Source organism: Ambystoma mexicanum, chromosome 1q, assembly GCF_040938575.1.
Source record: "Ambystoma mexicanum isolate Mex_15411 chromosome 1q, UKY_AmexF1_1, whole genome shotgun sequence".
NCBI lineage: Eukaryota > Metazoa > Chordata > Amphibia > Caudata > Ambystomatidae > Ambystoma > Ambystoma mexicanum.
In genome coordinates, this window is record NC_090922.1 from 914,179,469 (window position 1) to 914,206,737 (window position 27,269).

General features: G+C 42.3%; 1 protein-coding gene across 4 annotated transcripts in view; it reads left to right on the forward strand.

The window, feature by feature from the left end:
• The window catches only part of COL11A1 (collagen type XI alpha 1 chain), a 381,664-nt gene that overhangs the window by 304,044 nt on the left and 50,351 nt on the right, over positions 1–27,269 (forward strand). For all 4 annotated transcript variants that reach the window (XM_069641554.1, XM_069641555.1, XM_069641557.1 and 1 more), the window contains 8 exons: positions 5,705–5,812; positions 13,493–13,546; positions 13,954–14,007; positions 14,106–14,159; positions 20,531–20,584; positions 20,908–21,015; positions 24,252–24,305; positions 25,812–25,865. In XM_069641554.1, coding sequence (XP_069497655.1) covers positions 5,705–5,812; positions 13,493–13,546; positions 13,954–14,007; positions 14,106–14,159; positions 20,531–20,584; positions 20,908–21,015; positions 24,252–24,305; positions 25,812–25,865 — 540 coding nt within the window. The remainder of the gene's footprint in view (positions 1–5,704; positions 5,813–13,492; positions 13,547–13,953; positions 14,008–14,105; positions 14,160–20,530; positions 20,585–20,907; positions 21,016–24,251; positions 24,306–25,811; positions 25,866–27,269) is intronic.

The window sequence follows — 27,269 nt, forward strand, 5'->3', positions numbered from 1 at the left end:
TTTTGTCGAGTGACATTTTCACCTTAACGTCCCTTCAACTAAAGTGTTTTCTCAAAATTTTAAAGGTTTTGTTAAAATGTATTGCTCACCTTAACGTCCCTGCAACTAAAGTGTTTTCCCTGAAAATATATACCAAGAATAGGAATCATGGTAAGAGGTTATGCAATCAAGTAGCCTGCTTAACTACAGGCGGTATCCTACTTTTGAGCTGAAAGTTTGGTCACATAGTGTAGGTGACACTTTTGCTAAGTCATCATTGGCTATGGAAATTCTGGTGCTTGAAGAGTATTCACATGACAACCAACATAAAACTTCTGCCTTTTTAGTTCTTGAGGTGGGAATTGTCTGTGCACAATGCTAAAATCTTCTGAACTGCACCTACATATAAGCTGGGCAGGCACACATGCATACAGCTTAGAGGGAACATTGGACTGCACTACAGTCCAGAAGGCCTGCAGCAGGATACCATGTTTGTTTTTGTGAAGGGTGGATATTGGAGCCAGGACATTTGGGCTTTCTTGAATGTATGGTTTTGAAAGGACAGGATGGTGAAGCCTAAGGATGTTGCAGAATCTGAGAGTTATGGATCACCTCCTCCTAGGAGCAGATCATTGAGCCATTGTTGAATGAGTTGTTTCAGCATGGGGATTTGATCTAGGAGGGGTTTGAGTCTTCAACTGACATCAAGGAACAGATGGTGTCTAGGTAATAACGGAGGTGACTGATGGCTGGTGGGCTTTATACTTTGATCTACAACCAAGTATCATCCACGTATTAGTTGAAGGCTCTATGAGGAGTTTGCTACAATGAAAAGCGTTCATCTCGACAGCCTGGTGTTTGCCCGAGAGGAAGGAGGTAAACCAATTCAGGCCAGTGCCAGTGAATACCATCGTGTCTCTGAGGAGGGAGAAGATGATTCTGTAGTCTACAGTGTAGAATGCAGTTGACAGTCCAAGGAGGATGAGGCGGCAGGAGTCATCCTTAACCATGATTTGGGGCGCATTGCTCACCACCTGGATGGTGGCTGTCTTGATGCTACACTTAGTGTGTATCCCTGACTGATAGTCTTTTAGGAGGTGTAATTCAGTTCCATGATTTTGCCCATAATCGAGAGGTTTGTAATGGGCCAGGAATTGACTTGAGTCTGTTCTTACAAAAGCAGTTGTATTAGACCAGCCTTGAGGGTATACATGAATTACCCGGTGAAGGGGGCATTACTGATGCTGAGAATTGCTTTGGACAGGTGGCCTGTCTTTTAAATGATGGAGGCGTGGGTCATAACATCTGAAAAGGAGTTTTGGGGGAGAAATGGTTTTTTAAGAAGTCCATAGGAGAGAAAATAGGGAAGTCAGTCCAGAGAGGCAATGTGCATGCTAAGGGGCAGGGGGTGGCTAAGACTAAAAGAGTTGTTGATTCAGTTGTTTTTCTCCTGAATTGCTGGCCCCTCTGGGTCGGTTGCGGATTTGGTACAATGCTTTGCTACTTCAAAGGAGCTTTGCTCCAGTTACAGGATTAGTTGTGTAGCAACTCTTTTGTAGGTGAAATGCAAGATAGCATGTCTGGCCCCTGGCACTATCAGGCCCAAACTGCCACACAATTCTGAGGTCCTTGTCTACTTCCCCCTTTGATGAAGACGCTTGCTACGAGGATGCCTAAATTGGAGTGGAAAAATAGGTGGTGTGTGTAGCAGCTGAGTGGCAGGGCCTTGTCACAAGAGCGGCACTCTTTTCATGGCTGTCTGACTGGAGCTGGCCTGAGTACTAATATAGATGTCTGGAATGAGGGAAACTGTTGGTGGACAGAGCATCTCAGTGGCAGGGCCTCATCACGTGACCAGCAGCTTCCTCAACGCTGTCTGCCTGAAGTTGGCCTAGCGTACTTAAGCAGATGCCTTGAAGGGCACCAAACCGGTGGTGGGCGGAGCAACTGAGTGTCAGGGCCTGTTCGCATGACCAACAGCCTTCACCATGGTGTCTGCATGGGACTGGCCTGGAGGTGGGTTTTACTTTCCTCCCTTTAGTCAGATCATTGGGCATTCCAATAGTGACGTTTTTATGTCTCCCGGAAAGTAAAAGATAGTGTACAATTGTTGTAACAAGGGACAGCTAGCATGTAAGTCTTGCCCGGCAATCCTGACAGACAGCAAGTCTTGATATGGCGTAACGATACATTTTCCAAAGAAAAAAACAAGGCAGGTGAATTAAGGGAGAATGTAAAGGCACGTACAACTACGATAGCTATGATAGCTTCTTGGAGTATTTCATCCTTAAATGTTATTATAGTTTGGGTGCAAATGTAATTGTTCCCTATAGACTGGCATTGGAGAAACATGTTTATGTCAGGAGCAGTGAACATGCCGACATGCAAGTCTTTGGTGAAGGACATGGCCGCTGTGAAGAATCATGTAGCAGAGAATAAGTTGCACCTGGCATTCGCCTTACTACTGTTGGCAACATGCTATTTGACGTTATTGCTAAAGTGACATCCTTAAATAATCGTCACAGTACAAATCAGACGATAAACACAATTCCATTAAAAAGACAGAAATCAGTGTGACTCATTTTCTAGCATATCCTTCGAGCGTACCGGTGAATATCACCAGCATATGGGCCTTCATAGCACATCCGAGTAACTCATTCCAAATGAACTAGGCTTGCCAAGCATGTTGGCGTGCCTCTTCCAATATGTTCATGATGTAATTGCATCGCGGATCTTTCCAGAAGTAGAGTGAAATATGGCAAAGCATCATACCCGCCCACTGCAGCCAAGCTGGCCAATATTTGAATGCTTCGTACGGTTTTGGGATTACACGCCAAGTCAGATTGCAGGCAGCTCTTAGACTTTGGCTAGGCCAACACCGCCTTTTACAGATTAGTTTTATTAATATTAGACAATCATTTATATTTCACAGATACCAGATAGGAGGGATGCTTGAAACCATTTACCTTATTGAAAATCGATCAGACCCAGTGTTTATGAATCTCAATTATATTTATAGAATAAAGCTAAACGGGCATTTGCACCAGGTGTGCCTTGTTTTTATTCTAGACATGTAGTATTATGGTTGTTAATGAAATAATGTGAGCCCTTATGACACCCACTAATAACATGAATACCATCAGAAACCGGAACCCGTTTGCCAGTTCAATGTAATACAAATCTAATTCAACATGCGTCATTAAGCTACCTCAGGACTCATAAACTAAGCCGTGCACCGGTGCACTGCAATATTGAGCAGTTTTAGCAATAGTGCTCAGTTTTGCTTAGTGCCAAAAATAAGGCATTTTGTCAACGCATGTTTGCACTGGTACAGTGTTTGCCTTACTGCTTGTAGGGGCCAAGTGTTAGCACTCAGGCAAACAATGCTTTGGTGCACAGAAGCTATGTTTGCCCCAGTGCAAGTTCCATGCATACGTTTTCTTGTAGCGAAACAAAGAGGACCTTGGTTTATTTTCACGGGACAGCGCCACAAACCAACACTTTAGGCACTAAAATAAAATGTTCCATTCAGAAACATATAAAGAACGGTTGTTCATCAATTCATGATGTATCACGCGCAACTTACGTATGTATTTTGACAGTGTTTATTTGGCACGTTTATCAAAAGTGCTTTACAAAAGAAAGAACAATAAAGGTACCATGAAAATGCGCAGATGAAGAGGAGACAAGCCTTATCCAGAGACTGAGCTCATATGATGATTCTGGGGAAGAACAAATAAATGATTCTTAACCCCTTAAGTGCCAGGCTATTATGCAAGTCTATGCAAAAAGGCCTTGGCACTTAATTAAAAGCCTTTTTTAACTGAGTAGGAGACAGGAAAGAGAGAATGCCTAGGGGTGAGGATTCCGGCGTTTGGGAGCAAGGAGTTGAAAAGAGCGAAAACGAAATGCAGCACAAGGAGGATGAGGTACATATTGGAAGAGCTGTGAAGCGGAGCAAAGGTTTCCAGTCGGATGATAGAGAGGGGTCAGAGAGCAGAGCTAGGCAGCTGCAAGAGTGTGAATACATTTGAAGACTAGGTAGAGAAACTGACGTTAGAGACGCGGTTGAACAGGTGACCAAGGAAGTCGAGCAAGATGTGGGGCGACATGAGAAGAAAAACAAAGACACAACAGAATCCAAACGGCAGAGTCTAAAATGGAACCTAAGGGGGGAAAAGCATGATTCGGAAGGCCCGCTGGGAGTGAATGACAGTAGTGAAGGCGGGATAGAGCCAGAGGTTTAGTGGAGGAAAGGATTTACAAATGTCACATTTTCCTGATGGTAAAGAGATGGTAACTGTAAGATTGAACAACAGTTGCAATTTAAATATGTAATGAGAAAGGTGGGTGAAATATGAAACCCGAATGACCTGCTTGATGAGAAATGGGAAGCTGAAGTGGCGAACGTATGGGCAACCATCAACACCTCGATTGTGTGAACATATGAATAGTGCTTCCATGTGGAAAGTTCAAAAAGTACACGGCTGAGACACCAGAGACCATATGGTAAAAATGCAGCAGGAGCAGCACAGAGGGTCTGATTTACAAAAGCTTTCTACAAGGGTACACTCCCATTGAAAAATGCGTTGTAAATCAGGCCCACTTTGTTTAAATGTGAATCTGTGATTTAATTAGCCTCAATTGGAATAACATTGGTATGGTCCAAATTCAACTCAAGACCACTGGCACACAGCCAGATGACAACAATTGGTTCTACTAGTTGTTTTATGCAGTGCTAAGCATATCCCCACATGGCTACCTCAGATAACTTTCTTTAATATCAAGGGCGTGTGATTGGGTAGGTATCCCACTCGTTTTGAGAAAATGGGGAAGTGGTTCTGCTGTAGCATGTTAACTGCCAAATGATTGTCTGAATGGGAGAGTGTGTGTGTCTTTTCTGAAACACATGTGGTTTCTTTGAAGTCCAATAACCAGGACCAGGTTTTGTGAGAACATGGAGTCCAGTTCCCTCAGGGGACGCCATCCAGTGTGGGTCTAGTTTCTGAAGATGCTGCAACATGTTAGGATCCTTAACATCTAATCCACTAGGTGGCAGCATTGTGCATAACAGTCCAGGGTTAAGTGATCATGTTCCTTTACGTTAAGGAACATCCTGACATCCTTGTGAATCGGCTTTAAAATGTGTGCATTATTTAAGATGTTCTGCTATGCGCAAGTGGTCTTAATAGTTAAATCTGTGCGGATATGTGGTTTATTTTCTCCATTTGGTGGTCAAAATGAAATACTTTGAGTCATTGTCTATGTGTGTGTGAAGAGATCACTATAGAATAGGATGTGTTTAATTCTGAATTCTGAATGCATGTGGTGTAGACTTGAGTCCAAATCTAGAAGAGGGTTGTCCAACCCCAGGCCTCGATGGCCGGAATCCTGACAGGGTTTCAGGATATCTTTCATCAATATTCATGAGAATAAATGTGCATACATTTAAAATCAGTGTATGCAAATTGATCTCATGATTATCAATGAGGGATATCCTGAAAACCTGGAGTTGGACAACCCTGATCTAGACACCTCAAACTCTCTATTGATTGACTTGTACATTTGTTGCACATAAGTAAACATTAAGCTACATTTTCTAAACCCATTAAGTCAAAGCTTATGTATTGCCTATTGTTAAATGTTTGTAACAATGTACTTTAACCAATCCTCTTTTTTGAAAGTATGGATCAATAAAACATGACATCTCGTTGCTGCATTTTAGGGTGGTGATGGGGAGCCTGGTCCCAGAGGTCAGCAAGGAATGTTTGGACAGAAAGGAGACGAAGGCTCACGTGGTTTCCCCGGTCCCCCTGGTCCCATTGGTCTTCAAGTAAGTCTGCATGTTTTCTTTTGTTTGTTTTACATCACTTGTGCTAATACTTAATTGTAATTAAGTGTAGTGGTCAACACATGTATTAACTGTGTACACATCACACATTAGACTGGGAGCTTTCTTACCCAAATGAATGTTGTTTCCATGTTTTTATGACCGGTTGCAGTTGCTCATCTGCCCATTAGAGCTGCACCTAGTCACTATGGGCAGTTGAGAGAGGCACATGTTATGTAGGTTCTTCGGCAGGGGCACACATGTGTGTGTTTCCTTAAGTGGCAGCCAGTGCTCCTTGTTGGGAGTGGGATTGAATTATTCTCTGGGCAGAGCTACAAGACAAAAAACATTAAGTTTGGGCAGAATAAAAGCCTTTAGGGGTTTGCCTGATTGCAATAGGTATCGGGAAACCATTTTAATGAAAACTGCACAGCCCTGGAAAGAAATCCTCGCCATCGGAGGCTTTGGCCCTGTCTCAGTCTGAGACAGTGGCAGGCAGGATGCGTCGTTGCAACATTAATAGCAGAACTGAGCCAACTCTCGGTAATTATTTATTTAGCACTCTTCACATGAAATGATGTTGATGCCAGTACAACACGGAGCTTCCTGAAATTAATGTGGCTTAGGATAGCATGTTCTCAAATATTTCAAAGTCGTTCAAGGTGACGACAGTTTTAAGTCCAACAAATGGAAAGAACCAGTGGCTGAAATAAAACTTGAGGTTTACTGAACCATGACAATTAAACGCACATTTCATATGACAATACATTAGGCAAACTGTCACAATCTTTTTTTTAAATATCATAGGGCCTCATTACACGGTAGGCGGTAAGGGTTTACCGGTACCAGTATTTTACCGGTACAGGTAAACCGTTACCGCCTTACTACGAGTTCCCTTTGCGGGTTGGAGAATTTAACGCCTGCTTTTTGCAGGCAATAAAAACCAACCCGCAAAGGGACCAGGGAGCTAATTACGGTACCGCAATTTGCGGTGCCGTAATTAGCACCTTCCCCATTCCCATTATGCCCTATGGGGCAAAAATGGGAATGGGGAAGGGCTATGGGGGAAGGGGGAATTACCTCCCCACCAACCTTGGAATGGGGCGGTAATTCCCCTTTCCACCAAGGCGGTGCCAGTATTTTACCGGCATGGACCAAGGTGCTAGTAGCACCTTGGTCTACCGCCATCCGTGTAATGAGGCCCATAATCTTAGAAAAGCACATTATTTCTAAAGTTGTTGAATCAGCGATCTTTAACGGCATCTATAACCCCAAGGGATAGCTCAACCTTTCGTGCAGTGGGCACAGCAATGCTCTTTGGCGGTGACAGCGGCGCAGACCTTCCTGTCCCACAGAGGGGATATTGGTATGGTACATTTATATAAAACATCATTTAAATCTCCTTCGTTGTATTTTCACTCATTCCTCTGGTTTGAGGCTCTCTTAGGTCAGAAGTCTGCCACTCCGTGCCAGCGTCGCTAGGCTCTGAATCAAGGGTTATAGAAATGGCTGTTAATCATACCGTATAAAACGCGCATTCCTTCCAAAGAATTGTAGATTCCAAATATGTCATCGTAGACAGTGACATCAGCTAACTGGTTCTTAGTTGCATCAACATAGAAAGCTGTATAACGCATTAGGCTGGCACTCTAGATTAAGTATATAGGAAGTTCTAGAGCCCTGAAATAGAGCTTGCGGGGGCGGGGAGGGGGGTTAGGGCACGATGATCCACACAGGCAAGTTGCCATGAATCTGCTGATGGTACTGATCGAAGTTGAAGGGTAGGGTAACGGAGAGCACTCTTTACGTATACTTCGGAAACGTATTCTAGAGCAATAAGAGCAATAGTCGGAACAAGCCCAATGTTCGACACGATTTGTCGGCTCGCTCTAGGTCATGCAACAGACAGCCGATGCAAAGAAAGATGTGTAGTTTGGGATATGTACAAAAAAATAAAAATGTTTCAACCCATGTTTACTTCTGGTACAAAAGCGTGGCATTGTATGCCTTGGAACACCTAGTTTACGAACATGCTGAGCCCGAGAAGGCCAGAGCCCCAATATTTCAGGCCACAAAAAGAGATTCCGAAAAAGCGTTCAGTTCCAAGTGATGCTCTCAGTTTTTGCTGAGTCGTATCACCTTAGCATGCATACAAAATGGTAGCCCAAAAGATCAAATCAATGCGGCCAAATTAAAGAGGTGTACATTGAACAAGTTATGATTGAAACCTGTGGCACTCGACAGCAGAACGCCCTGGGAGAGGATTCCAAGAGTGGGATGACCACCATCTAGGACCTAGTCAAAGAGACCAACCGGAAGTGTAGTGGGGCTGATGATGTCCAAGTTTGCTCAGAGATCTAAATAAATAATGTTCTCCATTCTATCAGCTGGCATCGTCCTCTGTGGGCACAATTGAATCTCTGTTGGTCCAAGCAGGGGCGTTGCTAGGGGGGGGCTAAGGGGGCTATAGCCCCTGATCTTTTGGTTGTAGCCCCGGATAGAATCTCAGGAGCTACAGCCAAAAGACTCGCTAGCCCCCAGTCCCAAAAGGTTCCGACATCAGCGTAGCCCCGGGTCTTTTCCAGACCTAGCAACTCCCCTGGGTCCAAGGGTGTAATCTCCGCCTGCAGGGAGTCTAAAATACGATTCATACAAATATTTTACATACTTTTAAATATGTTTTCTATGCCATATCCAAGATGGATACATGTTCACAGCTGCATTAGTTGCAGTTAAACCCTTATCTTCATTAATTTAGTAACATTCTGCCTCAATCTCAAAAAAGTATATTCCATGCAGTACACTGTAATAGAAGATGACAGCTATCTCCCAGAATAGTGTCTATACCGTTGCCCCATCTGCCCCTTGCCAGTTGGAGGGATCCATAACATAAAATAGGCGTGTGTTAGGGTATATGTGGGAGCCAATCATGGGACACCAGTGCATACTGCTTCTAAGTGTGCCTGCAGCTCACAGTAACTGGTTATCCCTCCAATCTACGCAGACCACCCTCCAGTGCCCAACGGTGTGCTGGAGGCTCCTGTAGTCTTTACAACTAGACCTTCAAGTCCAAGAGGTGCACAGCTGGACAACTTATCAAGTGTGACCTTTCACTCCGCGCCCTAGCCAACCTTGCACCTCATCACTAGTTGCTGAAACCTCCACATCCCCTTCCTTTGCACCTACGTTTGTATCTCTCTCCTGGCCTAGTTTTCATTTGCTTAAGCATCCTCCCTCAGCAAGATTCTAGATGTTGGCACGTGTAATATCTATGAAAACTACAAAAAGGAGCTATAGCATTTCCATCTTTTCTAATGGAATTAATTTCAAAATGGATTTGCACTATTTCTCATTAGTACTGGTTTAGGAATTTACTATCTTAAAACTCCCTTTTATCAATGGGTTTGATACAAATATTTTGCATTATTATCATAATTTAATGATTTTTAACGCTGATATTTTTGTGAATGTATAATGTGTGTTTTTATAATGTTTTGAATAAATATTAAAATATGAAGTGATACGTGAGCGCCTGACTGAAGCTCTTCTCATTTTGACCTCCTACCTGTGATATGAGCCCCTAAATCACTTTAGTGCTTTTCCATGTGACCTCCTTTTTGCAGTTTTCATTCATTAGCTCCCCTGGTCCATGGTATAGGGGATACCCATCCTTTTTGTCTATGTGCAATATCTATGCCATCACCCGGTCCTCTTCCAGTGTGTCTGGATCTATCCTTCCATCTACTACCTTGGCATCAATTTGCACAACTTCTGCCATCACTCTTCCCTTGTGTGTCTGATTAGGGCAATGGCCACTCCTCTTGCATGTCTAAGTTACCCCTTAATGGCACTTTATTATTGTATACGTTCTCCTTTTCCCCTTGCTTGAATTAATGAGCTTCTTCATGCATATCTCAGGCTATCCTTACCATCGCATTCTAGTGTTGTGAAGTAAAGCCCCCCACCGGACCCCTTAAATTGTATCCAAGATTATCGAGGCTTCTATACCCCACCTTTCCTCTCGCTATTGCGCATGTGGAGTGTCCTTCATAATTTGTCAAGTTGATCCCTGCCACATGTCATCTTCGTTCATACCACTTTCAGCCTCAGATGTTCCTCCCGTTCCATGCCGCCATCTTGAAGGACTGGCAGGAATAATTTGCAGACTGCTGGGCGATGATGGCATCGCCACGTGTGCATGCGCTGCGAAATGTGCACACCCCAGAGAACGAGCACACATTGGCACTTCAATGTAGCCTTATTGGGAAAGCAGTAAACTTTCCATGCACATGGAGTTCAATGTATCACTGTACTAGCTGCAGGAGAAAGCTGTCATAGAGCAAGAAATATATTGTTTTCATCCATGTTTGCACCAGGGCATGGTTTTCCCTAGTGCTAATACCATCCCATATGAGCACAAGGGAAAACGTTGCCATGGTGTAAACAGGCATCGAAACAATAGGCTTCTTTTTCAAAGCGTAGTGCAATGGGTGCTTCCTACTGAAGAACACATGAATCAGGGCCAATCGATTTTATTACACTATGGCACCCTTTGCCCTAGTGCCAATACTGTGCATAATTGCATTTGCTGCGATAAAAAGTTCTTGTCATTCGCCCACAGATCGGTCATCTTAAGATTGAACACTGAAGGATATCAAAATCAAATTAACACATCGGGCCATGATACAGACAACTTGTATCGGTGCATGTGCAATTCGCACTAGGCAAACATTGCCCAAGTGCAAAAAGCATATTCCTCAATGCATGTTTGGTCCCCACGCAAGTGTTAGGGTTATGACAAACATGAAAAGAACATCATTTTTGCATTTGGGCACTCGCCCTAGTGCCTGCTGCATGCACACCGGTTCAAAGTGTCTGTAATATGCACGCTCACAAAATTCCTTTCCGGGTGGAAGGCATACGCGTAGCCATTCTTGCAGTTCGCATGGTGCAGGCTTCATCATGTGTCAAGGCCACAGCATCTATGAAATGCACACTATGCTGCACTATTATATGGTTAAATTAAGATTTCCTAAGATGTACCAGCGCTCTGACACCTCCGGGTCTGGGCGCGTATATCAAATGCATAAATAAATAAATAAACGGTATGCTGAATGCAGTGCACACGTCAATTAGACTGGATAAGAGGGTCACTGTATCCGATGGGCCCAGCCATGTGGATGCCATCATCACGTTCACACCGTATGTTACGTTCCTGTCGGAGGAAGGCACAGTTCCGCAGTCAGTATTGAGAGTCCGTTATCTGGGTGGATGGGAGACGGCTGCATGCTTAATATGCAGACCCCTGCAGAGAATGCGCTCTCCTGATGAGGTGCCCATTATTGATGCAGCAGTGCTGTAAACAATACAGAAAGGGTGCTTGCTGTTGGCTCGGGATTTATGGCCACGTGTGCTCTTGCATTGAATTACTCAACATTATGCTTGCCCAATTATGAAAACGCTAAATATAGCTCAGTGTGCTACTCAGGAATGCAGGGGTTGTGCACACCATTTTAAGCATCATAAAAATTCAGCCCATTATTGTTTGAGTACTTGCTAAGTGCAACTGCCCATGATGATAACAATGGCAATAATAGCTTTACAATATTGATGAATTAATATGAATAATGTGAAATGCCTTCAGAATTGGTGTTGCTGAAAGTACAGCAGATCTGAGTAAACAGAGTGCTGCTGTAGGTTTCTGTGATAAAGACATGGAAAGGGCAGCTTATTTCTCTCCATGAATGCTCTTTATTTTAAAGGGAATTTGTACCATAATGTCGCCACTATTATAACAATTGCGCCATAGCACGGTACAAAAATCCCGACCCTCATTACTGTGCCCAAGCAGAGCAGGGGTTGCGGGGGTGACCCCCGCTCTCCATGGTCTCAGCAGTAACAGGGGTCAGGGCTTGCAGGGTTGTCCCCTGCTTACCATTACGGTAAGCGGGGATAAGATTAAAAATACAAAATATTTTTTTTTTAAAAAGGACCCTGCGGGGTAAGTGGGAGGAGCTGACGGCACAGGGGTACAAGGATGCCAGCGGCGCACACAGGAGTGTGCAGCAGTAAAAGTATGTGGGGGGATGGGGGAGTTGTGGTTTTAGATATTGCGGGCCGGGGCAGGCAGGCAGAAGTGATCTATCTGATCACTGCACCGTGCAGTAATTGAGTGAACATTTTCGTCGGCGGAATTACAGGGCAGCGCAGTGATCACATAGATCCTTTTCAAGGTCGATCAACAATTATTCTGGGAAGGAGTATTGTGTAGCATAGCTTGTCTAAACATGTGAGCAACGACATGTTACGCTATTTTGTTTTTGTTTGTGTGTGAGTCAGGTTGCCCATTGTCCTTGAGCCAAGTAGACTCCATGAGCGAGCATCACAAAGGCTCCCGCACATGCACAGCTGGTTTTCATTTCCATCTAATGGTCATTTTAAGACCCATCATCTGAAAACGGCGAATCAATATTGAAATTTCATAGGAGTACTCAGCCAGACTTTATTTGTTATTTTGGGACCCGCTACCCTCTGGTCGATGTATGACCCTTCCAATTCAAAATGGCGCTCAGGCACCTCCGAAAACAGGGCTTGCAGTTCAATTATCAGGACCGAATATGGGAGCATGTGGCACTAATGAGAATCCTCCTCATATGAGAAAACACATCTTAGGGCACCTAAACTATTGCCCTGGTCTGTGTGTGTGTTCATTCTGTAGCTGCTCTGGTTCACAGTGGGGAACCTATGCCTGCATATGGCTCTGCAGACACACATGCCTTCCTGGGAAGCTCTACATCTTAGAACACTGGCGGGCCTATTTCAAGAAGTGCTTTCAGCTATAAGTGCATCCCGGATTGGAGCAATCCGCACACACTTGGCTTGGTCTCCAATGTTGGTAATGAGGCCGAGAGGAATTCCCAGTGCTGCCACGACCTTCTTCTGTGCCCATCTGGATGTCTGTGGCCCTAATCGAGCTGCTCATGTTCAGCATTGCCGAGCATGAGCGTTTCTATTTCACTCAAACAGGGATTCAAATGTAAAGCTTTATTTTGCAGTGACGGGCCGACGGAGGCCAGTTACGGAAAATGTGCTCCCTAAATCTATGTGAGTTTAACCGGCCAAAGCATACCTTATCGTTTTTAATATTTCAACAGACACTCTGCCCTGCCTATACCTCGCAAGTCCCTTCCAAGAATTAGGGACTATTAATTGGAGAACTGTAGGTGTTGTTTTAGGTGAATACAGTTTCCAGCACAATGGGACTGATTTGCAAAGTGTTTTTCAATGGCATTGTGCCATTGTTGGATGCTAGTGTAAATCAGGCCCAATTCATGCACTATGACTCCATGGCCTGATTCACATAACTGCTGCAGTAGACGATGCACTTTTACCCCAGCAATGCAAGTGATAACTATCCATTTAAAACAGTTATATACAGAATTAATATGATAATTGCTAAAGGGAGTTAAAAAAAGTAAGGCCTGTCCTTTAATTCAGGAGCCCCTTGCTCCAGCTGTTTTGCCTGCCATGCTCTAAAACAGCCATTCTACAGCATTGACTCACAAGGGGAACATGATGCATATTGTGACATTCTGTTTAGTAGGAATTTCATCTTAACAAAGTTGCTATATTTAATTGCTTTATCAAAACAATTAATCTGTTTATCATTTCGTGCTTCTTCAGGGTCTGCCTGGCCCACCTGGTGAAAAGGGTGAAAATGGAGATGTTGGTCCAATGGTATGACAGAAATAATACAAGATGTCTTTACCCTGTATTCGTTTTTTTTAGACTAAGCACTAATACAATTTTAAGTATATATTATTATGATACTGCTTAATACATTTTGATTGTTTATTCAGCTAATTATCTAACGAGCAATATAATTTCAGATTTCACTGAGTGACGCCTTACATTCATAAAACGAAAGTTTCAATTCAAGCTACTGCTGGATCAAATATGAATGAAAATAAGGGGCACACATACCACTAAGATTAACTATTTTAAGGATCTTTCTCTGCCTTTGCCAGAATAAATTGTAAAATAAATCTGATCTTTTAGATGCATCTGTTGGGGTGTTTGCCATTGTCTGTTGCGTTACCTATTGATTTGCAAATGTGCATGTTCGGTCTTTTTCTCATTTGCAGGGCCCACCAGGTCCCCCAGGCCCCAGAGGTCCCCAGGGTCCAAATGGCGCTGATGTAAGTTTGACATTCTGCCATTTCAAATTACAAATTGTATTCACATATTCAGAAAACATATTTACTGTCCCTAGTACTAAAACAATATTTATTTTTAGGGTCCTCAAGGTCCCCCAGGTTCAATTGGCTCGCAGGGAGGTGTTGGTGAGAAGGTAAGTTGATATCAGTGATCACAAAATGTATTGAATCATTGATGAACGAACAGGTTCTCCAAAGGTTGATGATTCCACTAAATGTGTCATTTCTTTTTCAGCATCAGGTCACATCATTAACTCGAATTGCAATTTAACTCTAAAGTACGTTATAAACTTCATATGGTAGGAAATTGCAGGTCTCGAGGACTTCAAACATGTTGGGATTTCAGGATATCCATCATCAATATTCACGAGATACATTTCATACAATGATTCTACATGCATGCAGTAACATCATGACTAATCATGAGTGATAGCCTCAAATTGCAACTTGCTTGCATGCCTGAAAGATTGGATATTGACCAACCCCCGCCCGAGTGAAGACACAGTAAAAATATACAGACAACATTTTCAGCACTTTTACATCAAATTACCTTACCTATACCGTAAACACCAATTTACCATCTGATGCTCTTTCCTAGCATAATTTATTAAATCCGCTGGTGGTTTAGGAAAGATCAAAGATGACTGCCCAATAACCAGTCAAATCAGGATCATTTTAATTGTCATTTCAGGTTTAATTCTTATGTGAAGAATGCTAATCTTACATGAAGGGGGAACTTGCTCCGAATATATGCAGTAGCCTGGAGCCTGCTTCTGATACAGCAGTGCATCTGTCCTCCAATTGAAGAATGACAAGATACATCACTCTAATTAGGATTACAGGGTAAATCCTTCCCTGCTGCCATCCTATGACCCTTGGTAGCATCAAAGATTATATTAACTCCAAACTACTCCATTTTGTTTTAGAGTGTTTAAATACACATAAGCTTCCAGCCTACCTGTACAGCCTGTGGCATATCCAGTGGAGCAACACATTAGGGATAGACACTTACAAATACTGGAATCCCAATAATGTTCTGCTTTAACTTATTATTAGTCCATTTCATTGTGAGATCAAATACATCTGACAGCCATATATTGTTTCAATGCCACATGGGATCCATTTTTATAGTACTAGAGTTTGATGTTACAAAAACGACTATATACCTTTTGTACATAATGTATCCAAAACTGCAGGAAAGCAGTTCATCAAACCCCAATGTATATCGTCTGCCTATAAGCTCTTGTCTCCTCTCTCTATCCAGCTACCCAGAATGCTACTGCCCTTTCAGTTCTATCCAAGTATTGTATCCTATCACTGTAACACCTTGTTGTAAAGAGCTTGGCTAATTCACAGCTAGGTGTGTGCTCTATAAAATCCAACACATACATACACACATATACATCTACATATATATGTAAATAATGTTATACATAGATGCAATCCAACAGATACATACACTAATAAAGACACCACAAGTACGGTTCACTGTCCAAATAAGCAGCTTGATATGTATTAAAGTCATTAGTTCACATTGATAAACATTTATGTTTTTCCATAATCAAGCTGGAATTTCTTACGCAGGAATTGGGTTAACTTTATCAAATCAATGAATGAACTGCAATTCAAGATTGCAGAGGTATTAATGATATATGAGTGCCTCAAAACGACTGAATGTCATCAGATGGCAATACCTCACTATATTCTAATTGCCTCAATATACCCCCCACGTTGCAGCCCTAGACATTTTTATATGTGAAATATAACCATAAATAGCAGTGGCTTGTGAGCATAAAGCCTCTTTCTACTCTGTTACACCGAGTGTTGAGAACTCTACTGTTTGGGACTGATTTACACACATGTTTTACATGTGAAAGTCCCATTTAAAACATTTTTGTACATCATGCCCTTTATATCAATTGAGCCCCTTAATCCTCTAATTCCCACTGGCTGAAACTGATCAGGGAGAAAACTGAGCTGCTGGTGGTGGGTCATCCTGATGCTGCTGCTCTTTGATCTCCCCTCTTTTGGTCTCCTTCGCTAGGCTCCTGCCCTATTTCTGTGCCTTTTCTCAAGGATTTGGGTGTGAAAATGGCATCTTCACTCTCAATGGCTGCCCAGGTCCGTTCTTTTTTTCAGCCGGGGCATCTTAAGCTTTAGATACTGCATAAAGTCCTGTCATTCCTGCCCTCTCACTTTTGGGCACCGGTGGTCTCTTGGCTGTGCTATCTTCTCTTGATTATTGCAATGCGCTGTTTCCTGCCACAGCCAGCTTATTTTATTCAGTGCCTTCATACTTTACAAAATTTGGCGGCCCGGCTCAACACTTCCACCCCATGAAGGGCCCACATCTCTCCTGCTGCCAGTGGTGAAAAGTGTGCAGTTTAAGGCACTCTGTGAGGTTTTGGTTGCCCTTCATGGGACGGGGGTTGCCTATCTGCAGGCTAAGTTCTGGTTTTATGTAATCCACCATTCCCTTCATTCTGCCAAGATTTTTCTGGTTGAGGTTCCTCGCTTCAGATTGTCCCGGGTTGGCGATCAGGCTTTCTCTGTGGTGGGTGCCATTCTGTGGATCTCTCTCCCCCTGGCCCTCTGGAGGATGGACGATTATCTGGCCTTTAGGAGATCTCTGAAGACCTATCTGTTCTAGTTTCTCTTATACTTGTTGGATAACACCATGATACCTTTGTGTGACCATGCGCTTTATAAGTTTGATATAAATATGAACTAATAGAAAGTCTGAGCATTGAAGCATTCCTCTGCTTAAAAAAAGAGAAGTGCCTCTATGTATGTGTAATTGGCATGATCCTATTTCCTATAGATCCATTTTGGTAGTCAATGAGGTCAGAAGTTTCACATAAGCCATTGGTAGAGTTTCTAGATATGAACAAAACCTATGTAATGAGGTTTAGGGCTGATTTACACAAGCGTTTTTCAAGGGGAACATACCATTGAAAAATGCATTGTAAATCAGGCCTTGGATATTTCATAATGTAAGGCAAATTTGATCGCATATCAATTTAAATGTCATGGCATAGCCGTGTACTTAAAAGAATACACATATATCCGCTGTTTACTTTGAACCTGAGTGGACATTTTCACTCAAATTCAGACTATTGCCCTATCAGTCAAAACTGTTTTAAAAGCCATATCCTGAAAAATCAGCAACAATGGTTCCTTGAGGATTTTGCAAGAGGCTCAGCCTGGGTTTACTCAAATGTTTATTCACCCCTTGCGTTCATGTTAAAATAGCTTTTATTTCTGGAATTCTCTGTTAAAGGGAAAGTGCATCTATAACAATCAAAGGGAAATGGGGATTCTTGGCACAAATTCTCTTTATTTAAAACCTGATAATTATACATTCCAGCATTCTGATTTGTATTCTTCGAGATATTTCCTTGAGTCTGCAATACCCTATAATTACTACTTGACAACAAAAACAGATTATAAAATCACACTTGACAGCAGTGAGTGAGACAGTCCCAATTATCTTTGATCAGATTCTACAACTTCCTTAAAATAATTAATATACACGCACCTTAGTAACATATCCGTGAATTTGCAAGACAGCCCAATGTGAATGATATCCTGGACATTGCTATCGATTTCTGTATTAATGCATCCCTTTGGTCTTTATTGTAATTAGAGAATGATATATTTGTGCAAAGCATTTTGCTGGTTAAAGTTTTCATTTTGTTCTCTCAGTAACAATGTTCTGGAATTAATGTACATTCTTCAACTCATAAAGGCTTCCTTGTTTCTGAGAAGATGGCTTATTCGATTGTTCACAACAGAAAATGGACTGGAATGCCCTAATATTTACTGTATGTAGTTGTTAGGGAATGTTGCAAAAATCCTATCTGTGAAAAGACTTTCAAAAGCCCACTTTGGATGAACAGGGGGACACCGCTTAGGTTTTTAACGTGAACTACCCAAAGGTTTGGTAGCAATGGCAGAGCAGGCTTAGTCTAGGAGGGATGAGGGCTGTGGTGATGCACATAGCACTCAGAGCACACACTTAGTTCAAGGAAACACTTACACACTGGAAGTTATATAAAATAGCACGCGTTTTATATACACTAAAGCTTGTAACCTTTAAGTAAGGTAAGTACTATCACACAGTAGCATTAAACAAAGAATAGATGCAATATTAAAAAGGATAATAATACTTTAGAACACAACAGTGTTAGAAACTTCTGAAACAAGTAAGCAAACTGTAGACCAACTTGTACAACTTTAGTTAACCCCTGCTTAACCAAACGTAAAAAGTACAACCCTATTCTTAGCGATTCTCATAGAGTCAATGAGGGAACTGGGAACCATTGACCAAGGGCTGAGTAAGGAAAGTTAGGTAAGTAGTAGACAAGGCAGAGTCTCTGAAGATATATTAAAGTTTGCAGGTGAGATAATTTTCTTTGGGAAAGAGCAGAAAGGGCTGTCCACCCCAATGTAGGTCAATGTAGGCCTAGGAGGGGATGCAAGTAACAGGAAGTAACCGATTAACTGCAACACTCTGAAGCACAGGAACAACAGAGCAGGCCCAAGGTAAACACTAGGGGCTGAACGGTACCTTATCAGTGAAGAAGCTTGTGCAATAGGACCATCCACAAGGAGAGGTGACAGCAGACCCCGGTTCAGGCTTCTTGGTTTTGACGACTGAAGAACAGAACTCGCAATGGATCTGATAGTTGCTCTCGAATAGTTGAATTGCCAGCAGAGGATCTTCCTGGCACTGGATTGTTGGTGCCTTTTTCAAGGCTTGATTGAAGGGCTGTTGTTGTGTGGTAGACTTTGCTCTGGTTCTCTGTGCTTGTCTTGGCCGAGGGGAATTTCAGTATTGGAATGCAGTCTCTGGGGTTCCAGGATGATTCCTGCAAATTTTTGTAGGAACTGTGCTTCAGTTGATGTTGTACCATAAAATGGCACAGGATCTTGGGTATTGGTGAATTTTTGGCCATGGACGTTGCAGCTTTTTCAGGGAAGGTGTAATATGCAGTTCGTATTGGGACTGGTTAGGCCCACCTGGCCAAGGGAGGAAGTCATGCTTACGGGCTACCTTATCACTCAGAAGCTGATGTTGGGGCAGCAGCGGTTACTCAGATGGCTCTGGCGGTTGCTGGAGGTGGCTGCAGGCATCCTTCTTCTTCTTCTTTGGCTGTTCAGTTCCAGTGGTTGACTCTGAGTTTCTGCTCCGGGACCCTCGTCTTTTATCCAGGAAAACTGGCTGAGCCCACCAATCACCAGACATGCATTCATTCAACCTTGGGGTCTGACTGTTGAATGGTGACTGCCAGCCTCCCAGCACAAACTGGTTCCAGGCAGGCACACTGCACGACAAAGACCAGGGGAATTTCGGTCACCACCCCACTTTCTGTTCTTTCAGGCACTAAGAGCAGGCTTTCAAAGGGAAACCCGCAAAAAGACAAAAGACAAAAGACCCATCAGATCCTCGCCCACCAAGAAAGCTAGAAGAAGACTCAAGTAAGAATAGGTTATCATGAACAAGGCTTAGAAAAGTACAGCCACCACTTTGGGCAAATGGTGACCCTAGTGTCTCTTGTCACAGCTGTGATGGCAGCCTGCGACAAAAGTCTGCAAAAGGTCATGCAAAAAGTATGCTTGCAGCAGCCTGTCAAATGAACTTGTAACAGTAACTATAGGCTACTGGAACAGTGAGAAGAGGGAAACAATGTTTTCCCTCAGCACTCCACATAAGGTGGGGGGTGTGCTGATCCCACAAAATTAAATAGAAGAGGGACAAAAGGGTGTTCACCTGCCCTGGTAATGCGTGTTAGCACAGGTAAAATAAAACGTAAAGCACAAAGAGCATCCAGCAACACTGTACAGAGTGTGCTGCAGACTGCAATAATAAAATGTAGATTCCAGAAAACATCGAGGAACACATACCCCCATTAACAAGTGCCAAAAAGAGGTAAAATGAGTTCCCAAGGTTAGAGTAAGAGAATGAGTGAGTGTGGAAAAAGATTCCCACTCCCTCAGGAGAATCAGCCCAAAAATCCAATAGTCCAGCAAAAATGCTGGGGGCTCACAAAGTTTGGAGGATTTCACAAAAGAAGGAAAATCCACCTAACTGTAGGTTATCGGATTCCCCCTACTCATTTCACTTGAACACTCAGGAAAACCAATTTAATCTCAGGTGGGAGTGGTGGGGGTAATGATGTGCATAAAAGGCGAGCTTTCATCACCCAGCTGTGCACTATATACCGTAGAACAGGACGTTGGTCAAAGCCATAGGTGGATTTGAAGCAGCTGAGTTCAATATAAAGCATCCCAAAGACCTTCAGGGAAACATTGTCCTTATGGGGTTATCATGCTGTTCAAGAGAAACCTTTAAAAAACTGAGGGCAATTTTAGTGTTTTAGATCAAGAAAATGTGGCTAGTAGTGAAGGGGGAAGAAAACATTAAATCCCCCAAATACTAGCAGAGTATTATGATAGCTCGATTGGATACATGTTGAAGTATTCACATTTTGCTTCATTTTAGGGTGAGGCAGGAGAATCTGGCAATCCAGGACCTCCAGGAGAAACAGGCATTGGTGTAAGTATAATATCAACTGTGAGTCGTATTTGTCACTTAAAATACAGAAATCCCAGTACAGTTATATTGCCCATCATTCTTTTTATATATTTGTATATATACAAACAATAAAATCGAATAAACTTTTCAGCGGTAATCCTATACCTTTAGAATTGCTTAAAGGGCAAAACATTGTTTTATTATGCATATCAATTAAATACACTTTACATACATTGGATAATTTCTGATACCCAAGTTAAATGTTAGGTCTTGATCAAAGAATACACAAAGCATTTCTTTTTTAAACACACCTTAACACCGTTTACATGGCAAATGTTTTACAGGGCCCTAAAGGAGAAAGGGGAGAGAAAGGAGAAGCTGGTCCACCTGGAGCTGCCGGACCTGCAGGACCCAAGGGCCCTCCTGGTGATGATGGTCCTAAAGGAAATCCTGTAAGTGAACAACAACATCCCATACAATGTATTACTGGGTGGAGATTTGTGCTCAAGGAAACATCAACACGGACACTAGCAGAACAACCCAAATGCAAGTTTAACATTGTTATCGCTGTGAGAAGATGTGTTTGACATCCTGGAAATATGATGGTAGACACCACACGAAATGGAAGCCATTTTCTACCTGCACCAGAAATATTGAATACACACATAGCACAATACATCTGTGTGTTTTGAAAGACATATGGGTTGGCTTAAACATGAGTTGCTGATAGTGATTTACTCTTAGCGAGAGATTATTTGATTGACAAATATTCTATTGGGTAATAGTGCAACTTACTCCCGGCTTACCCATGGAAAGAGAAGAGGAAGTCAGAAGTGGGAATCAATTCGACCTAGTACATTTGATGTGAATTGAAGAGTTTTGATCCGGGACTCCTAGTAACTTCTATATGAATCAGTCCAAATTATGTATTTGAGGGTTCAATGGGCAGCTGCTTAATTGGTTGTACTGTATGCACATTGAGATTGTCTCGTTTATCCAAAGATTACATTTCAATCTCTTTGTGTGTAATTGACACATTGATATAAAATGCAGACCGTATATACATAAGTGTAGACTATTGAAAAGCCTGCAAATCTAAACTTTAAGAAACTCTGACCTAAAGTCAGCTGGAAACCCCAATACATAAAACTTGTAAACATTAAGATCAAGTGCAATGCTTATCTAAACTCAAACTACTATTTGTATGTATATCCGGTAAGTTAGTGCTCTAACCCTTGAGGCCCAAATAGGTGATTCTTTTTGAGAGTCCAATTACCAGGATCCGTGCGCTCAACAGGATGATGACGCTATTCTCAAGTCTATATACCTGATCTACACACCCAGATGCAACATTCTAACAGCTGTGAAATGTGTATATTGCAAGAGACTGGCACATTGATAACACACGTATTACAGATGTGGAAGAATGGTTTTCAGTGCCTCTTACCGCACTCTTGCCAGTGAGGTGCATATGACTGGTGAGAATTAAACCGGAAAGAGGAATAGTGACTTTTCATGGAAAATTCACTTCTGCATCAATTCTCTCAAACACTTTTGAAAAATGAGCCTTAAACATTTAGTGAATGGCTACATCTAAAGCATGTATACACAGTACTGCCACCAGTAAACATGCGTCTTTGTTTATGCTCATTAGATGCCAACATGAAAAGGAAAAATCTTATGTCATATCTAGGTTTCACTGTCACTCACCTCCCAAATGTATTCTTGTAACAGACACCACATAAGCAAACACTTTATAGAAACACACAATGTCCAGCCCTATGTTTTATCCGGTACATTTGTGACAAAGAATAGAAATATGTGTCCATAATAATGACTAAGTATAGATTCCAACCCAAAGTGCAGTTAATCCAGGATCCATGAATGGTGCACACACATCTAATAACTACAGAAGAAAGAACAGAACTGTTCATGTAAATGCTTCAAATAAATCATTAAACATATCACCATCAGAAAACAGTCTGAGGAATTATACGTGTGTTCCCAGAGAATTCTTAATCTCCCCTGTTAAGGAACAGCTGTCTAACACGTTTTTCAAGCAAATCAACTGATATCAACTGATATCTGGAGCCAGAACATCTGCACTTGTATTTGTTTCTTTGACAATATGACGTGTCTAAGATTGGCTACATGCACCAAATGTGGACATCAATTCAAGACGAAAGGAGAAGATAGATATGGAAACCCCTTCTTCTGAACCTCCCCAGATATTTAGACAGAGCAGTGATGAATGGGGAGAAAACATTTGTCTACTTCACCATGGCATACTCTACTTACTGCAGAGATATTGACCCTTATTTCCTGACAGAGTAACGGTATCCCTACAAAATATCCCCACCAAAAATATTGTCTGGCCAAATGCAATATTTTTGGGGGGGATATTTTGTGGGAGCGGCGGTTGTGGGTGTGTCCCCCGCACATTTTAAAATAATGCACGGGTTGCAGGGGTGATATTTTGGTATCGCCATATTTTTGCGGGGATATTAACACATGTAACCAGCGTAACTGCTCACTGTTAGGATTACTGTTATGACAAATCCCCCAGACCGAGTCTTAGGTTGTGGGTCACATTTGAGACCAAGGAAAACAGGTAATCGATATGTTGTCCTTGGCTCACTTAGTGATAGCTATGGTCGAGCAATGAAGGCAAACTCTAGGAGGAGTGTGGGATAGACAAAACACAGGATACCATAGGATGCATATATACCACTCCTTTAATTGTGATTGTACAAAAGGACTTTCATTGGCATGCTGACAAACCAATGTCAGCAAAAGAAACAAGAAAAAGAAAATGTAAACAACAATGTACTGGCTTTGTCTTTTTGAAGGATATTCTTTGAATACCCGAACAAGAGCAGATATGTATTTCCCTATTTTTCAGCAGGAGAAAAAGTTATCAAAGTTATTATGTTGTCATTAATGTACAAAGACAAACTTACACCTCAGAGAATGCTATTGATTGACAAAAGTATACCGGTGCCCATTACCATATAATTTTCAAATGTTTATGGGGACAGTAGTAGCACCCAGCAGGTAGAACATTTTAGGCACACTCAGATTGCAAAAGTAGTACCACTCTGCCTGGGACAATTTTCCTTCCCATATACACCCAGGGCACCCATACATAATGGCCTACAGATGACAAGCTGGGCCATGTGATGACTCCAATTGGAACGGTCCATTATAGCCCTTTCTTGGAGGGACCTATGGCTCCTCTCTGTTGCACCTGACATCCTGTGGGCCTCCCGGAGAAATAATGGGTGCCCTGCACAAAAGGTGCAGTTTAAAGGCAGGTAACAACTAGTCCAGCCCTGGGAATGTTTGCCCGTGTACCGCTACCTTCCAAACACCAATTCTACATACAAAGCAGTAAGAGTCAAATGACAGGGTCACATTAGTATGGTGATGGCAAGGCTCATTTAATAGCGTGGCTCCACCCACTTTCCATCCAGCAATGGTGTTGCACAGGATGGTGGTTTCATGACAGTTGGAGCCTCTACCCAACATCAGAGGGTCTATGTGAGAAATGAGGGCCACATGTGTCCACAGTCCAATAGTTACAAGTGTAGAAGGCGCATATAGTCTTGTATTTATTTTTAATCAGTTATTTTGCAATGAAGATAACACCTCATAAATATGTACATTCATTTTGATCCTATTTCTCTAGGGTCCTGTTGGCTTTCCTGGAGATCCTGGTCCTTCTGGGGAACCCGGCCCTGCTGTAAGTTAAACGAGATTATATCACACATGATTTAAAGTGAACTATGATGAGAGGAGTGCAAGTTAATATAAGCGTGAATTATGTGTTCTGTGTCCGGAAACTGGTAGATTGATGAATATGTACATTTTGTTTTCAAGCACAATTGGAAGAATGTGTTTTTCAAGTTTCTCCTTAGAGGTGAAACTTTCTTTCTACCCCCACCAAAGGCAGAACGGTTTGCATGTCAAAAAAAACTGCCTGCCACTGTAAAACTGCATGTTGTATCACGCTACCAAAGATGTATCTGGCATTGCAGAGCATGAATGTGGAGTCTATGTCCTGTGTGTCCTGTGTGATGTCATGAAACCCTGATGTTACTTTCTCCATCTGATAGTCAATTACGAGTAAACAAAACAGATACTCACAATACTGTCATTATGGAAATTGACTTTAAATATATGATTGCCATTTTTTTACAAACTCACCAAATGTCGGCTGGTTTGGTCAAGAGAAACACTGGTTATTTGATTTGAGCAAGCGCTGGGACAAAGCTGAAACGTGTGACTCCACAGACTCATTTTGGTTAGCTACTTCTCATTCAAAATGATGCATGTCTCTCGGATGAGCGAAAACTACCATTGTGCATTGTACCTCTGAATGTGTGCATGCATAACCTACCCAAAAGAAGGTGGAGGGCGCGGGTAAACCAAGAGAATGTGAGCACCCACTAAGTCATGACTTAAATGGGTGTCAACAAACCTATATAAGTGCTCTTCCAACACTCACTGTTACTGCACTACTAATTGGCAGCTGGCTGATTTTAGGGAGGCAGTACAATCAGTCCTGGAAAGTGCACTGTATGCTTCGACTATTGAGCACATATGCAGAAAGTGACAATCGTCACGAGAAAAGTATGTTATTCCAGAAGGAAGTAGAATGTAAAGGTCACATCCTTTAAATGAATGTGTTTCCCCTGTGGATTGTGTATATTCAGTAGAGCATGCACACGTAAGACTGTGTTGTGTCTCATACTATACAGTGCATAACGTGTTTTAAGGGAAACAATTATGGGTGTAAAATTTGACCTGTGTCAGTTGCTTATATGTCTAACTAGGTTCATTGTGAAAACTATGTCCCGTTGTAATATGTGGCCATGTGAAGTTATAGCCTGCACAACTGCCTACCTTTGGGAGTCAATGCAGATGTTTATCAAGGTTTTTGGTTTAACAAAATTCCAACATAGTTTGCAAACTGCAAGACAAGGAGAATTAAGCAAACAGCTGAGCATGATTATAATGTCACATGATTATGTAAGTGAGCAGAATATTAGGGGAAATGCAATATATTACATCCCACTTCTTCCTAACTTGTGCTTCAGAACTATCTCCAAAGTGTCTGTCAAGCTGGTATTATATTAATTTAAGTCAGAGTGCCAATCGTGATAATGCATGTAGCTGCATGTGTGAGCCGAAGCAATTGTACATATACTTTTTACCGTTTCAAATGTTATTTGATTTAATTTCTTAGGGTCAAGATGGGGGACCTGGAGACAAAGGTGAAGATGGGGAGTCTGGACAGCCTGTAAGTGCACAGCCTGTCTATCACGTTATTACTACTAGGGGTTAAAGAAGCGAGAGCTCGCATTCTAAGAACAGCCTGCAATGGGGTAATTCCCGATGTGAGAATGCTTGAACTAGTATAACAAGTTGACACACTGAATAACAATATGAAGAGGTTGGTGAAAGAGAATCGTGTCCACCCGTAGGCTGATTAGTGACATAGCCATACCCGCTACCTCTATCACTTATGACTTAGATAGAACGTGTTTACTCTCTCAAATAACAGCAGTGCTTGGAAATGCTACAGTGCTTATCGTCAGTGTAGCAGCATTTCAATAAAATATGTGACAGTGTTCGTGAGGCAAAACTGTGCACCTTAATACACATCTCGCCAGTGTACTGGGATAACAGTGCAAACTCACCAATTACAGGTATGGAAACAGCAGAATCGTACCAAAATGCCGACCTGACAAGTGCGACGGCCGAAAATGCGGATTTTTTTTTTTACTCCACCTTACACCACATATATATGTGGGGGGCTATAGAATATAATATATATATATGGGGTGAAGCGGGGGTCTCCCTGCACACATATATGTGGTGTAAAGGGTTAAAAAAAAGTAGCCATTTTCGGCAGTCGCAATAATCACATAGATCCGAAACAGCCATACTTCCTTCTCAGAATCTCATTTCCTCTTGAAATCTCTGTCTCTAATGTCTTTTCGATATGACGACCCTGTAGCAATGATTTCCACAGTAGTAGCGCACCACCTTCTCTGCCAGGGAGTCACAGCTCTGCATAGAACTTTATGAGTCTTGCTCCTTTCTGTCCACGCAGTGCAATCATACTGATATTATGAGACACAATCAAAAAATCTAGAGGTCACACTCTAAGAAGATCTGGGTCTTATGGCAACAGCGACCACTCCCTTTTCTTGAAAGCAATCGCATTTGCGTGTCAGCCCCGCCATTTTAAAGTGAAGTCCTATTTCGTATTCAATGTAAACTACACAGTATCGAGGTTAATCCCCAGAGGTTTATAAACAAACTGAAGTGCAAAAGGTTTAGCTTTTGAATTGGGATTCGGAGGGTAGGTACGCTTGTCTCAGGGTCTTGTGATTGCCTACAGATGACGTTATCCCTCACGACGCTACTAGGAATGGGAGCACATCACCTGTGGCCAGATACATTATTCTAAAGGAAGCACGCGAGTTTCACGCCCTCAGATCACACCTCTGCACTGCAATGGCAGTTCCTCAAGGACTGCACCACCTAACGCATCCTTTATAAACGATACCTCCCCAGAGCCCATTCCAGGACCATATTCTGAACTGAATAACACAGTACATCCCTTCACTCCTGGATGATCTGTCCATGAATCCAACATAGATGTACTCTAGGTCCCTCAGGCACGGGGGGAGGGGGG